Source organism: Brassica napus, chromosome C6, assembly GCF_020379485.1.
Source record: "Brassica napus cultivar Da-Ae chromosome C6, Da-Ae, whole genome shotgun sequence".
Classification (NCBI taxonomy): Eukaryota; Viridiplantae; Streptophyta; class Magnoliopsida; order Brassicales; family Brassicaceae; genus Brassica; species Brassica napus.
The window spans coordinates 28,759,504-28,771,427 of record NC_063449.1 but is presented as its reverse complement, the minus strand read 5'-3'; the positions used below and the strand labels follow the sequence as shown (position 1 = coordinate 28,771,427).

The window sequence follows — 11,924 nt, the reverse complement described above, 5'->3', positions numbered from 1 at the left end:
TTTTCATCAAAATTATGAATATAAATGATATTTATAAAATTTTAGATCAAATAAATAAATAAATATATTATTAAAAATAAAATAAAAATAAAAAATAATTAAAAAATAGATTAGGCGGCTAGGCGGTCTAAGCGGAAAAAATCGGATATCCGATATTTTAAACCGATTTGGCATAAATCAGAGTGGAAGAGTGACGCGCAGCGCCCACACGGTTAGGCGGCCAATTTTTAGAACAGAGAATAAAACACGTTAATATATAAATAAAATTTTGAGTTTCTCACGTCTAACATTATCAGCAAAATTAGCCATTTGTAAATTTATCAGTAAATAAGTATGCCTAGGTACCTCAATCAATGTTTACACAAATACTCTTTCCTCAATTTTATTACCTTGACAATCTTAGTATAACCTTAGAATAGTGGTGGAGAAAATACAAATACATTGAAAGCTAGTACTAGCAGGCCATTGATTTGATTTAACTTTATGGTATTAAATATCGACAGTTAGAGTTGGTTCGGTGAAATTTATTTCTCTGTCTCTCTCCCAGCGTTCCCCTTCTTTATAAATCTTTCCTCCACCATGACTTTCTCACGTGCCCTCCTCCTTTCTTCTTCTTTCCACCACCACCGCCATTAATACAAACACTCTCATCTTCTTCTTCTTCTTCTTCTTCTTCTTCTTCTTCTCTCTCTCATCAATGGAGTCTCTCATCGACCCTAGCCATGGCGATTCTCACTCTTCTTCTCTCGACAGTCTCAAACCTAGTGTCTTAGTCATCATCCTCATCCTCCTCATGACTCTCCTCATCTCCGTCTCCATCTGCTTCCTCCTCCGCTGTCTCAACCGCTGTAGCAGCCACCACTCTCCTCTCTCTCCCTCTACCACCTCCTCCTCCGAGTCACTCCGATTCTCTAACCGCCGAGTCTCTCCCGAAACGGAGCGTTCCTCGGTGCTCGACTCGCTCCCGGTTTTCAAATTCTCCTCCGTCACTCGCCGATCTAGCGCCTCTAACTCCAGCGACTGCGCCGTTTGTTTGTCGAAGTTCGAGCCGGAGGATCAGCTTCGTCTTCTGCCTCTGTGCTGCCACGCGTTCCACGCTGATTGTATCGATATCTGGCTCGTGTCGAATCAAACGTGTCCTCTCTGTCGTTCTCCTCTGTTCGCGTCGGAGTCTGATCTCATGAAGGCGCTTAACACCTCCGCGTCTCTAGGAAACAACGGCGGAGGAGGAGATAACAGTTTCCGTCTCGAAATCGGATCTATCAGCCGTCGCAACAATCCCACTCCGGAATCCGGCGACCAGCACCGGTCTTACTCTATCGGCTCGTTCGATTACATAGTCGACGACGTGGAATCCGAAATCTCTGAGTCAAACTTCAACGGCACAAACGCATCGCGAAAGCAGGAAGGTGCAACTGCGACTGCGGTTGCGGTTACGACGTCGGATTCTAATGCGGTGTTTGAAGCGAGTTTAGCTGCGGAGATAGGTAACGAGGGTTCAAGAAGCTGGCTTAAGGATTACGTGGACAGACTCTCGCGTGGTGTTTCGTCTCGTGCGATGTCGTTTAGAAGCTCCGGGAGATTTTTTACCGGGAGTAGTAGGCGGAGCGAGGAAATGGCGGTGGTGGATATAGAAGCCAATCATAATCATGCAGGAGAGGAGATAAGCGAGCTTTTCCGGTGGCTTTCAGGTGTGTGACTACGATGAGTGAGTCTCACGTTTTATTCATTCGCTTGGGTCTGTACATATACAGTGTCTGAAGACTTTTCTTCAGTTACGGATATTTTTTGTTTGGTTTTGCCATTTTCCGGTCATATAAGAGATGACTTTTCTAATCATAAATGATATATTAATGGTCTATTGTAAGGCCCATTACTAGGCCCAAATAAATTTGAATATGAGTGTAGAATGTATAGAAGAATCCAAACAAAATTCCTGAAGCTCTCCCGGATCATATTACTCTCTTCTTTGCCCTCTTCCGGTTGCAGCAAGACAGACAACATCGAAACAGACATTGTGCACACTGCACCAATGCAACATATACATCAACATTTTGGAGAGGAGATGTTGAAACAGCCAGCTTTGTCGGAACTTAGGCCAAGATGTTGCCTAAGGGCTAGAACATTCTTCAGGAAGCAAGCTTATGTGCGTCTCTCAAGCAAATGTCCAGCTTGTTCGCGTCCATAGAAAGAACTTATCTCTTCCTTTAAGTTCCTGAAAGTAACAATGCACCTAAGTTTTAGAGAACACAATTGAAACATGTACAGAGATAGTGTAACTCAGAAGCTACTATCTTAATACTAGCATCAAGGGAGAAACTAAGAGCAAAGTTCAGCTCTGTGATGGACCAAAAAACAAATGAAACTACCATCACAAGTTCATCACATCACAAGGGCTTATCATGTCAGTCTACTTAAAAATGCAAGACGCTTACATCCAAGGGCTTATCATCAAAAAAGATCAAGATAATTAGACAACAAGTACGAATAGTGTCATGCTACGATCACAAATCTCAAAATCTATCTGTTAAAAGTCCCAATGAACACCAACTGAGAAACCAAAGGCATGACTTTGAAGCCTTGTCTTAACTCCTAAGGATTCAAATCAACTAAGCAGTAAAAAAAAAAAACAAGATACCAAACTAATCGCACCTCCCTTGACCACCAGTGTCCCAAATCTGAGGTTTGATGACTTGGCCTTGGACTTTGAGTGTCTTGGTAGCGAGCTCAGCATACATTCGAGATCCTTCAACCTTTAAACCACCTTGCCACCCAATAGAGCGTCTTCTCTCCTGGTGAAGGAAAAAAACAATGCAATTCGAAAGCATTAGTGATTGCAAGAGACACAGTCACAAGAAGCAAAAAAACACAGGGGGCACAAACCTTAGTCACCATGAAACCATTCATCGCCGAGAAACACACGAACCTTGTCGCAGGTGATCAAAACAGACCAAACTCCAACAAAAATTCAACGGCGGTGATTGCCTTTACCTAAATCCGCTAGCTTCTTCGATCTATTCGCGCAAAACGACGCCGCTTCAGATATATGTGGTTTCTCCGCCGCCGTCACTTCTCCGGCATTTCCGACAAACTCCGACGGAAATCTACTTTTCCGTTTAAAAGGACAGTTAGGTCTCGCCCTCACCAACGGGCTCAAACAGAAACCCATCCCCGTCATAATCTTCCTCCTCCCCGGAGTTTTCACCGCCGGAGTTCTCCTCGTTCTCCCCGGCGTCTCCTCGATTGATCCAGACGGTACCTCATTGCCATCCTCTGCTCCCGTATCTCTAGCAGGCGACATTCCTCGACAGCCGGAGATCACGTCATCTATGGCGGGTTGCTTCTTGGAGCGACCGGTGGAGAGAAACGAAGAGATCCACGACCGCGACGACGAGGAGGAAGACTCGGATTTGGGATTGGAATCAGATCTGGCTCTGAACGGATTCGAGATTCTCGAAACGCTACCTCCTTTCGATTCGAAATCCTTGCCGGAAACTCCGAGATCTCCTCCTCCTCCTCCGGCGTCAGAGCGAGGGAGAGGAGGAGGGGGATTACTAGATTTGCGCGATAGACGATGGTTGTTGTTTTCTTCCACGGCGATTGAGGCGGCGAGGGAGAGGAGGCGCTCGTGGAGACAAGAAGCGCATACGCCGCCGGTGCTGGTGAGATCGACGGTGTGTCTTTTACACCTCATCGGAGAAAAAGAAGAAAAAACCAAGTCTTTGTTCCTAGAAAGTCGTGGTGATGCGATAACATGTAAGAAGAACAAGGAAGAAGAGGAAGATCTGGTGGTAAAGATTTTGTCTTCTTCTATGATCTCTCTGTTTTAAGATAGAGAGAGAGAAGAAAGCATTCTCTGTTTTGTCGGGTTAAAGAGAGATGAGAGAGAAAAGCATCTATGAGAATCACCGTAGATAAAAGGGAAAGGTTAGTATGCAAGCTAACATTTTGACACATCATCTTCATCTTTAACTGTTTTTTAACCTTCTGCTTTATTGGAGAAGATAATCTACTTATAGTTGACATTGCTTTATTACTTATTCGGACCAACACCATTGGATATGTATGTAGTGATTAGTACCTCAGCCACTGACTTGGAAACATTCAACAGTTGAATGAGATAACTGTAAACCCAATGTGTATATATATAAAAATCTTGGAGGGAAGCATGTGACCCCGGTGGCTGGTAGAAGCCGACAAGTGTATTAGGTGAAAACGAGCCAGCCATCGTCGTTTTCCAACATCCCACACGAATGTTCGTCCGTTTCTTCAACCGCTTGCCACCTTCCTAACCATCATCATGGGCCTAAATTCAGTTTGGGCTTTTCCAATGTCTTCCTTATTTATTGGCTTTCTAATTCCAGTTAATGCTGTCTTTCCGACAGAATCTGTATTGTGGGTGTTCACGTGGAACTTCAACATTCGAACATTCAAACGCATCTCAATCTTATCTTCATTAGTTTAGAGCATGTACGGTTCTTTTCTTGTTTTCTTACATGATCATTACCATCACACGTTGTTCCTTGATCGTTTTCCCCCATCAAGGTCAATGCTGCAAAATCAACCGAAGATGTGTTTGAGGAAGTCAAAGATGTATATGCATCTTGTACTCATCCAAACAAACAGTTTTCGGTATAGTCCTCTTACGGATTTTGTGTAGAAAATTTTACACTTACACATACTTTTTCTCTCTTCCATATCACATAGACAAACTCTCTACTTGTAGAGTACTTTATTGTGCTAAAATAACTTAACTACCCCACAAACTGAGAACCCACCTCTAGTTTAGTTAACACTTTTTACACCTCTAGTTTAGTTAACTTGTATTAACGTCATTTTTTTTACCTCACATAATTTCATCCTCTCTTTCCTAACCCTAGATGTCGTTCATTCATCTCCCAAATCAGTTTCACAGCGTAATCCCCTAAATCTCCGATTACTCATCCCACTTTCATATCTTCAAGCTCTCCATTCCAGGTTCCTCTGAACCCCAATTGTTTGTGTTCTCCGCGGCTCAGCTACAAAACCACGCTGTCTTTATCGCCGCCTCGACATTGGCCCATTCTCTGACAAACAATGACTGGTACGTATCTCCTACTCTGATCTCTCGCATTTTTTTGACCTAACATTAATTCTAACTAGTTTCCTTTAACTGGAGGTGGAGAAACTGGTGTGTGTTCCCGGCTAGATCGCCGGCTTCCGGAACGGCTCTTCGCAACAAACCGTTTCCCAATGAAACGGTTAAACGTTTATTCCAAACCCGACATACTCTGTTTCCTCAGTCATGTCCTTCGCGGCTCAGACGAGTTTGAGATCATAAGGAACATGTAGAGGTACTCTGGTAGCTTCAGGAAGGACTCCTCGTCAGTCCCGGTAACCTCAGACGTTGCTATATCAATATCACGATAGCACTTCATGTACGATGTGGATAGCCGTAGATCCTCCAACACTAGCCTCTGTAGATCTTTTGCCTTCGGGTTCCTATTGTGCTCACCAAATCTGGATTTGTAGACAGCAGCTATAACCTTTGAGGTTGCTTTCCCTCTGTATCCATTTCTGGTCTCAATAGGGCAACAGTGGTCAAGCTGTGCCTTCTTGATCTCGTAGTAACCACAACCACGCATCTCATGAGCCGTTACCCTCCAGTCACAGTGATCGTCAGGGCACTCCACTACAAAGTAATTCAACTTCGTAACAGTCTGCGTAAATTGGAACTGGTTTTTGATAGCATAGATTGCTAACGAGATCTGACAATCTTCTTTGCTCCCATACATCTTTCCAACATAGACACGACCATCGTCTTTATCTGAATCAATGTCTGGTATTTCTTCAACCTCGTATGTGGTGTCGTCGAAGAGGGACGGGATGTCGAACTCCTCTTCGTCGACCTCTTCTAGTTTACGCGTCTCCCTCTGCGTCGGTGTGACCACATTACTGTGACCAGGGTTTGCCGACCATGGAAACTTCACGTCTTCGGCCTCTGCTGTTGTTTTGGCATTGGAGGAACTAGAGCCGCCTGCGACGACTGTATTGTCAAAAGCGTTGTTGGTGGTGCAGCTATAAGTCCTACGGGTAGTGTCCTCAGCATTGAATACCTTATCCACAACATCAGAACCGTCGTTGTCCTCTCTTATGAACGGGGCCCAGAACTCTTTGTCGTATCCTCTAGGACGAACATCTCTGTCATCTACCTCATCAGCCAAACTGGAGTCGCTATCGCTAGTTTCGCACGGCTCACCCTCGTTGCTCCTCAGGCTTTCGCCCCTGATTTTCTCTTCAACCTTCTCGACCTCGCGTAAGAGCTCGTCTTCCTCTACAACAACATTGTCGATTTTAGAGGCCGCTGATGAGACTTACCAACCTTTACCGGAGCTCCAAACATCGTCGAACATCTTTCTCTTCATTGCCTGAGCTGGTGTGCGGTAGCCTTTGGCCCTGGACTCATCTCGGGAACTTTGATTCCCAAGATCAAAGGCGTCGAATTTGGCAAAGAGATTCATAGGGGCGCCGACCTTCAGGTGTCTGCTGAAAAACCCTACCGCGCCGTCGTTGGTGAGCAGAACAGGGGGTGTCCTGATGCCTGTCGCAAGTTCTATGGATGACGGTGGCCAGTAACTTAAGCCTACACTCTCCAGCTTTCCCCCGTAGCTGAACTCTTTCATGACGTTTGCCTCCAACTCGCTCAGTGTAATGCCTTCTCGGAAGGGGACCATGCGAGACATCTGCTATTTGTCAACGAAAAAATTCCACTTCTCATCTTCTCCACAAACCCAGTCGCCGGCCATCACCATGCAATACTCGTCCATGTCGTGACCACAAGTTGTTACACCGACAAAACAAAGATGGTCAAAAAACTCATAACAACTGCATACATTGCAAAACCCAGAAGAAATATAGAAGCATCTAGATCTATAACTCCTAAAAACCTTACTCTCAGATTTGGTTGCCGGAAGTTTTGCTGCTAGCAGAGAAGAAAGAAGATAAGAACAAGCAATTAATAAACCTACTTTACCGCTTAAAGCATCGTTGTACTGAATTCAACAAGAGGTCCGATTCTTTTCCAAAAATATATGCATCTAACGGCTCACAAATAATAGCTCTGTTTCATGTACTACAAAACTTTAACCATTTAATTGCGACCAAGCCCATGTAACGACAAATATCAAAGGAATTTACTTGGCCACTTTAGACTTAACCATGGTTAGAAAATTTGTCTATCAAAAGAGTTTTTTGGGGACTGAAATAGTTAAAGCAAGGAAGAAAGTATACCTCATGTTCAAAGTATGTGAACATGCAAGAAACACAAAAAAGTACCCTATATCATCAGTGCTTGGTTTGGCCTCTATATTTGTCACCATCACAGACTAGTCTCGCCGAACAAAACAAAACACAGACTTCCAAGCCCACTTGCCTTTTCGTGTATGTTGGGTTTATAAATGTGTGCTTATGTATATGCAAGTATCTCTACATTTTAGATGTTTGCATTATGACACAGCCACATAATATTCATAGATTGGCCCATGAACACTTTGCTTTCATCTGATTATGTATCCAAGTTTCGCTCACATCAGCCAGCCCAATCCCACTAATGTAATAATATCTTCGATCTTGTTATTTACACTGCTCCTTTAGTCCCCTCAAAAACATTACACATTCATTGCATTTATTACTAATTATATGCATTTAAGATTACAAGTATATCAAATCCACTATAATCTTAAAAATTCATATAATTAGCAAAACCTATGCAATGAATGTGGACTCTGAACAGAAACACCATGAGTGGTTCTTATTGATTGCTATAAATTACGGACTTTTACGATTTGGACTGATATGATCCTTTTTAAAATATTTTCTTGTATTTTTCCAAAGTTAGAAAAAGGCAAGTCGATGACGCAGCTAAGCATAAGAAGAAAAAAAGGACCGAAACAACCAAGAAACTCACGTGGAAATCACTACATGTGACACATTTTGTTAAAAGATGACAAAGATCTTCCTTACAGATTTGTGTGTGTTTGTTTATTCCAGTTTGAGAGAGGATACTGATGATAGCGTTTGCTTTGTCGGTATATCATTTAGGGTTTTTTGCGTTCGGCAGCATCTCAAGTCAATTATAGACCAAAGACATTGACTTATCAATCATATATGCTTGCCTTTCTCTTTCCAGCGTGCCTCCAATCTGATACATAAATGAATATTGCACACGTATGCCTTAAGTTATTCTTTTATATATATATATTTTTTGATAACCCTGGTGTGATCCCAAAGGTTTTTAGCCCCAATAACTAATCATCAAGAAGCCCATAGAAATCTGGATTTTCTTGCCACTTAAAACGTCTATGGATGGCCAAAGAAAATTGAATCCATTGCGAAAAACTCTATTTGTAACTTCTTTACCACTAGACCAAGACCACTTGGTTATTATTCTTATATCTTCATGTTAATAATTCGAACCTATTTCCCGTTTCGGGACGATTAATATATAAATATTTATTAGAAAATGTTAATAATTCTGGAAATATTTAAGAATGAATAGAGAAGTCCAAAATAATTTATTAAGGAATTAGGGGTTATGGACTCCATGCTTTCCAGGCTTTCATGCAACACTTAGTGGTATACATACCTGCTGCCGATGGGATATATATTTATTTTATTACTTAATCATCTTTTTGCCAGCTTCACTTTAAGAAACCGAAAACATGTGTTTAGACCATGATCAATTGGGTCTCTTAAGGAGGCTATTTTAGTGTAATTAGAAATTAAAAAAATAGTTTTTAACTAAGAAACATATCATAAATGCAGAAAAATGTCAATCTAAGAACTTTATTAGAGTCTCTCTCATTAATTATGCCCTTGGAACATCTGCATCGCGCGTTACTTATGTGGGGGGAACCCACTATTGTTTGCCCAAGTCGCCAAATACAGTATGCTTAAGTCGCCAAATAAGAGACATCTTCGGTGGATTTTTTCACCTGTTCGCAGGCCCCACTAACACGTGGCGGCCTGCGATTAGTTCTTTTTTAATTTTTTTTTTTTAATCAAACAAAAACGGAAAAAAAAGTAATAAAAATAAGAAATCCATTAAGGGTTTGTGCGATAATGATGCTCTTATGTATTTGTATCAGCCATGTGTAAAAAAAAAACAGGACTAGTTTATTAATTAGTTTTGATATATAGCTTCTGCAAGTTGTTATCGCGTTTAAGCAAAAAAAAGTGGCAACCGATAGCAGTTACTATTTGAAATTAGTTTTCATAATCAACAAATGCATTAACTAGGGATTCATATGAAACCATTTCATTTATCAAAGGAATACTAATTGACTCGCATTATATATATATCGACCACCCTCCTTTTATAGGTTAATGTTATACTATACTTACATAAGAAAAGAGTGATGGTAAAAATCAATCTCTCGACACCAATAGAACTAATAATATATTTTATTTTCACTAATTAATAAGTACGTCATCATGATTGTATATATGTATGCATGTGTAGCCGTATATGTTCATACTAATTGAAGATACGATGTAAGTGGTAAAGAGAAAAAGATAGAGGACAAAACAAAGTGGTGGAATCTCTCTCACTCACCTCTGATCTTTTCCCAAACGGCTCGAGCACTAGTCGTTGTCGCCAAATCCTCACCACGTACAACCTAATGCTAAACAACAAAATTCAATAATACTAGTCTAATAAAAGTAACTAGACACTTATCACATATGCATTTCTGATAATAGAAATTTAAAAATTTATGAACCTCGACCCTAGTTGTTCAACGATATCACTATACTCCATAAGAGTGATTTCTATCCTTTATATTTCTCGTTAGCGTGTAACACGTGATTAGATTTGAAAACTAGTTGGTGTTTCGACTTATGATTTCCGATTACTATAATAATGCAATAGACCTTTTAAGCAAAATAAAAAGTAAAATAATGCAATAGACCTACTAGCTCTTTTGTGTTTCAATTATTATTATTTTTCTATTATATTACATTATGTTTTCTCAATACTGAAGAATAAAAGTATGATGGTTCTTTTGACGTTTATATTTGCGTTTGCATTCTTGAACTCTCATGTTATAATATCCTAATCCTTAAAAGTAAAACATAGGAACATAGCCCCTATACTTCAGTTGTATTTCTGGGAAAAATAAAATAAGCTCTGAAAACATACCTTCCCTTCCTTTTTACCAAAAAACAATACCGTCCTTTCCTCGTTCTTAAAAAAAAAAAGAATAATAAAATAAAATAAAATAACAAACATGTGGCCCTGACATTCTTCACTAGCAGTCTAGCACTAACATCACCTTTTCCTTGACGCGTTTAACCCATCAAGTGAGACGCATTACAAATAATGAAAAGAAACTAATAGCATCATATCAGACGTATTTAGAGGGTTTCCTATGTTTAAAAAAAAAACAAAAAAAACAAATAAATGAAAAACACGTCTCTTATTTTGGTTTAACGAGAGACGGTTTTAGAGAACACGTGTAGGCAAAATGAGAGAAGAAAGGAGGAGCGTGTCTTCGTTTCGTCATTTCTCTCTCTTGAAACGTCTCCATTTTCGTATCGGAGATCGGAGAAGGCGATTGACGATTCTCCCTCTCTCGCTGTGGTTCGTGGACATACCGTTGATACTCCCTCTATTCGTGGCTACGAAACGGAATCCTCTCTCACTGTGGCTCGTCGATGAAACGACGATTCTTTCTCTCTGTGGATTTACTGGAATCGGAAGGCAAATGTATTGTTGTGTTTTTCAATCATGCATGCTTAGATTAGACTTCTTCTTGTTCTGATAGCGAGTTTTATTTGTTTGTAGGTTTAATTCTGTCTCGCGGTGGCTCTCCTCGACAGCTGACAGAGCTCTCTGTCGATGGCTCTCCGCGAATCGCTCATGTAAAGTTTTTGTTCCATGTTCTTTAATCATACATGTCTTAGGTTCAAATATTTTCTTTCAATCCCGTTTTGTTTGTTGCAAGTTTAACAATTTTGATTTTGCTTCTCTCTGGTGATTTTTTTTTCTGTCTTTTGCATGGTGAGATGAAGGGATCAAATCGCGTTTGATATGTTCTGCGGAAGCTGAGGAAGGTTCATCAATCCAGGTTAGTGTTACTCTTCCATATGGTTGGAAATGAAATGAAAAGAATTGAATTAGCTTCTGTGATGTGTACTGATAAATATATCGATGAGATAATGTCTCTTTGTGTAAATTTTAAAGTCTCAGTCTTTGTTTCTTAATCCTCTTGTGTCTTAGATAAAATACATCTTGATATGTTCGGTCTTTGTGTGTTTGATGGCTGGATCAAGAGAGATGAACAAGGGTCATTTGACAAAGGAATACACAACATCACAAGTTAGTCTTTCTCTCTTTCATCTGGTCAGAAATGAAACCGTGTAGCTTCTGGTCTGTAATGAAATCGTCTAGCTTCTGTCAGAATTGTATTTAGGGTAATTAATGGTTGCTTTAGTGTTAGGTTATGGTTGTCTCACAGTAATAAATAAAATTGATGGTGTGGTTGTTTGTTGCTTTAAAATTGTTTGTTGTTTGTTGTTAGATATATGTCAAGTCATAACATTTGAAGTGTTCTTTCCAGCTTTGTTTTAAAGATGATTAAGTTACATAGACGTGTTAGTTGTGTGTTGAATGCGAAACCTCTCTCCTCATTTTCTTGAAAAATTTATAAGCTGTGTCTTCTCGTTCCTTCTCCAATAGATGAATGTGCCTTCTCGTTCCTTATCCTCTTTCTCCTCTGTCTCCTTTGTCTCCTCTTTCTCCTCGGTCTTCTCTTTCTCCTCTCTCCTTGACTTCAAAAATGGATTTCAATCCATTTCAGGACTCAGCAAATTTTGTTGAACTACTCCATAGTCAACAAAATGTTGTCTTTGGCAGTCAAGGACGTGTTTCACTCTCTTTATCGCAA

The 11,924-nt window shown here is 40.4% G+C and overlaps 2 protein-coding genes across 2 annotated transcripts; one reads left to right on the top strand and one right to left on the bottom strand.

Moving 5' to 3' along the window:
• The first annotated feature begins 338 nt into the window (after positions 1–338).
• LOC106404531 (E3 ubiquitin-protein ligase ATL4-like) lies at positions 339–1,861 on the top strand. The gene has a single exon (XM_013845253.3). The coding sequence runs from the start codon at positions 698–700 to the stop codon at positions 1,697–1,699; it is 1,002 nt and encodes a 333-aa protein (XP_013700707.2). The 5' UTR covers positions 339–697; the 3' UTR covers positions 1,700–1,861.
• Positions 1,829–3,923, bottom strand: BNAC06G17700D. The gene is made up of 3 exons (XM_013843419.3): positions 2,884–3,923; positions 2,653–2,792; positions 1,829–2,215 (listed from the first exon to the last, which is right to left on the bottom strand). Exon 1 carries the CDS (start codon positions 3,692–3,694, stop codon positions 2,969–2,971), a length of 726 nt encoding a protein of 241 aa, XP_013698873.1. The 5' UTR covers positions 3,695–3,923; the 3' UTR covers positions 1,829–2,215; positions 2,653–2,792; positions 2,884–2,968.
• Positions 3,924–11,924: the final 8,001 nt, after the last annotated feature.